The 4256-nt window shown below is 39.8% G+C and overlaps 1 protein-coding gene across 1 annotated transcript; it reads right to left on the bottom strand.

Moving 5' to 3' along the window:
• Positions 1–754: 754 nt before the first annotated feature.
• Positions 755–1606, bottom strand: LOC109220306. The gene has a single exon (XM_019384770.1). It carries the CDS (start codon positions 1604–1606, stop codon positions 755–757), a length of 852 nt encoding a protein of 283 aa, XP_019240315.1.
• Positions 1607–4256: the final 2650 nt, after the last annotated feature.

Raw genomic sequence — 4256 nt, 5'->3', positions numbered from 1 at the left:
GCTACGTGGCGGAGGAAGTGGTGTATCTATATTTCTAGGAGGAGAGGTACTTATTATCTCTAGTGGCGTGCATATAAGCTTGCTTGAGTGTTTGGTAATGGAAGTATTTGGTTTAGATTTAGCCTTAGGAACGTGTAAGTTCTCATCTTCCATTTGTTGTCCAATGGCAGGTTCTTGGGACAGGTGTTCCCCTTTGGTTTTGTCCCTCATGCAAAGGTTTGTAAGGTTAGTAGTAATTTGATTAGGTTCATTAGAAGCTAAGTGGTCATTAGGCAGTCTATGTGGCACGGTGGATTGAGTAGTATAATTAGTAGTAATAGGCATGTAATTAGTGCCATGCATGTTGGGTGATTGGTCACAAACTTACATTGCCACGTGGCAATTCTCATTAGACTCTAATTCCATGCAATCCTGGTTGGGCGGGGTAACCAATGCTTGGAATTTATTTTCAGAATTTTGAGTTTGAAGGGGATTATTTCCTTTAACAATGTAATGCTTAATAGGATTTTTATAGGAACTTTTGGGAAGGGATTGCTTACCAGTAGCTATAACGTTTAAGGAAGTAGAAGAGTGTATACCTGGCAATGACTTTGATTGATCATGTAAGGTACCTGAATTGGTTCTTTGATTGGCTTTCTTTTTGTTGGGAAGCTCACTGTTCTCCACTCCTCTTCTTCTTTATTAGATTGCCTTGAGACATCATTGGCACATTGCACTGGAGCAATAGTGTTCTTTGATTGGTGGACGGTGGGGTCTAAGGCAACTGAGGAGGGGCTATTGGGGACTGAATTAAAGGAGCATTTTGATTGAACATGCCCAAGTCTTCCATATTTAATACATAAAAGATTTCCATCTCATAATAAATGGTTTGTTTGTGGGATCCGATCAAAATGGAATGTGGTACTGGGATGTCCAAGGGCAATTCAATGCATAGCCTAGCATATCTTCCTCTAAGGGTTGAGGAAGTGCAGGCATCAACCTTAAGCAGCTTGCCAATTTTGTTGCCAACTTTTGTCAATATTATACTATCATAGAACTCTGTAGGCAACTGAGGGAGGCGTTTCCATACTGTTGTTTTTGAAATTCTTGCATCGGATGCAAGGAAATTTGGTTCCCATCTTTGAACTGATAAGAAATGACCATAGATGAACCAAGGACCCATGTGCAAAGCCTTTTTCATTGTCTCTTCATTACTAAATTTGGTGATAAAATAATCACATCCTAAATCGATTAAGGGAAAATTTTTCTTTGCTTTCCATAGCTCATGTAGCTTTTTTTTTAGCAAATGGTGTTGAATTCTTCTCCCTTGCAATTTGATTATAGTTGAGAATTTCCAAGGCTCGTAAATCCGATGGATATCCTCTTGAGTTAACTGGATTTGTTGTATATTTGGCAAGCATAGTTGCTCATCTTTCTTAGCTTGTACACAATTTGATGAGTCATAGACATTTGCATCAATGGTCATGTTAATTGATGTCTCTTGTTCACCATGGATTAATTTGTCCTTAAAGGTTGTAGTAGGCAAAATGAATTGCTCGAGTGTTTTAGTAGTTGTGATATCTGGTGGTTTAGGAGGGGGTGATTGATGAACTTGATCCAAGTCCATTTGAGATAGAAACGGGAGAGAATTTCTAGAGAGAATTTCTAGAGAGAGAAACTTAGAGAGAGATATTCTTTTTGACTTGCTATTCTTTATTATCATCCTAGTTGTCTCTATTTTTTGTTTGATTAATTCTTGATATGACGACCCAAAGGGTCATCACTTGTTTCCTTACTCATTCTGTGCTTTTGAGGCCTTGAAAACCTCATTCGGGGGTTACCTCGATTTGCGTGTGCGGTCCGGGCGCGTAGCCAGAAAGCTTAAATATGAATTCTGTGAGAAAAATGCTAAATTTTGATATTAAATTGAATAAATTTGACTTCGGTCAACTTTTTAGGTAAACGGACCCGGACCCGTGATTGACGGTCTCGGAGGGTCCGTAGGAAAATATGGGACTTGGGCGTATGCCCGGAATCGAATTCCGAGGTCCCAAGCCCGAGAAATGAATTTTTGTGTGAAATTATTTTCTGGAAATAATTAAGGAAATTGGAAATAAAATTTGATTAAAAGACTGTGGTATCGGGCCCGTATTTTGGTTCCAGCGCCCGATACAAGTCTTATATATGGTTTAAGAGCTTTTTGTAAATTCTGGCTGAAATCGGACGACGTTTGACGTGTTTCGGACTTAAAACTCTAAAGTTGAAAATTTATGAAGTTTGAAGGAAACTAGTGATTTTGAGGTTTGATTCATTGTTTTTTATGTTATTTTAGCTATTTGATCGCACGGATAAGTCCGTAGGATGTTTTTGAGGTCGTGTGCATATTTGGTTTGGAGCCCCGAGGGCTCGGGTGAGTTTTGGATAGGTGTAGGAGTGCATTTTTGAACTTAGGAAAAATCTGGCATTTCAGTTCTGCAATTTTCGCAATTGCGAAGCAGGCCTCGCAATTGCGAGCTCGCAATTGTGAGCTCGCAAATGCGAGCCTGGCATCGCAATTGCGAGGAAGGGGGCACTGGGCTGTGGTCGCAAATGCGACCAATGGCTCGCAAATGCGAATGCCCATTTTTTGCAAATGCGACAAAATGTTCGCAAATGCGATGTTCTCCCAAATGGCCAGTGTTCGCAAATGCGAACAAAGATCTCGAATTTCCCATACCTGCAGGGTTCGTAAATGCGAACCCACCTTCGCATTTCCCACATCTGAGGTCTGCATATTTTACACTTAGCCGAATTTTTGAGTCATTTTGACATTCTTTTACAACACAAACCTCTTTGGGCGATTTTCCAAGAACAAGACTTCTTCCAAATCATTTGTAACTTGGTTTTTACTCATTTCTTTCAATCTTTAACATCATTTAACATATTTTCAACTTAAAATCAATGATTTTCATGGGTGGAATTGGGGGTTTTGGGTAGAACCTAGTTTTCTAAAAATTGGGGATTTGGACCTCAATTTGAGGTCCGATTTCAAAACAAATTATATATTTGAGTTCGTGGGGGAATGGGTAACCGGGTTTTGGTTCGAACCTAGGGTTTTGACCACGTGGGCCTAGGGGCGATTTTGGAATTTTTGGGAAAAACTTTGGAAAATTCATTTTTTATGCATTCAAATTGATTCATGTAGTGTCTATTAAAGCAATTAAGTAACTTGTGACTAGATTCGAGCGGATTGGAGGTGGAATCACGGTGTAAAGCCATAGTTGAGGCTTGAGTTGAGTTCAAGGCATCGAGGTAAGTGTTTGGTTTAACTCTAGTTTGAGGGAATAGGAGTTGAGTCTTATTTGTAACTTGCTAATTGTCGAGTACGATGTATAGGCATGGTGACGAGTATCTATACATTGGTGTCTAGCATGACCGTGAGTCCTTATTTTGCGAATAGTTTGGTTGTTGTTATGCCTTCCATGCTTAATTGATGACTACTATATGTTGTAAAGACCTTGTGAAAGAAATTGTGATCTTGAAACTTCATGGAGCATTGGCTCGGCTTGCAATACAAATTGTGAAGGTATATGAGATAAGAAACTCCTTGGAGCATTGGCTCAAGTGATAATGTGAACTATGAGATGAAAGTGAAAGAAAGAGAAGAGTTAATGATTTATTCCCTTGCCGGGACGTTGTTGGTTATTGATGTTGTACCCTTGCCGGGTTTTTAATTATTTGTTTGTGTACCCTTGCCGGGACTTCCATTCTTATTTTATTATTCCCTTTCCCTTGTTTGTGATTGTTGATTGGGTGAGGAAGAATGTTAAAGCACGAAGGGTGATGCCGTGCATTGTTTGTTTCTCGTGAGGAAAGAGTGTAAAGCGCGAAGGGTGATGCCGTGCATTGTTTGCTTATTGTGAGGAAAAGAGAGTAAAGCATGAAGGGTGATGCCGTGCCGCACGATGTGCCATTCCGTGCCTATTCTATTGATTATATGTGAGGAATGAGAGTAAAAGAACGAAGGGCGATGCCGTGCACGTTTGTTTATATTATTGCTTGGTGAGGATGAGAGTCAAAGCACGAAGGGTGATGCCGTGCACTTGTTGATCTCCGTTCCTTATTGTTGTATGTGTTGTGCCTTTCCTTTGTATTGTCAATTTATACTTGAAATTGTTATCTCCCCACAGCATGCTTCCCCTCCCATATTGTTTTACTTGTCTTGTATTTCGATTCCGCTGTATATATATAATTGCACAGGTTTATGTGGTAGTCTAGTCTAGCCTCGTCACTACTTC

The sequence above is a fragment of the Nicotiana attenuata genome, unplaced genomic scaffold (genome assembly GCF_001879085.1).
Source record: "Nicotiana attenuata strain UT unplaced genomic scaffold, NIATTr2, whole genome shotgun sequence".
Taxonomy (NCBI): Eukaryota; Viridiplantae; Streptophyta; class Magnoliopsida; order Solanales; family Solanaceae; genus Nicotiana; species Nicotiana attenuata.
The sequence above is the reverse complement of the archived record's forward strand: the minus strand, read 5'-3'. Positions and strand labels throughout refer to the sequence as shown.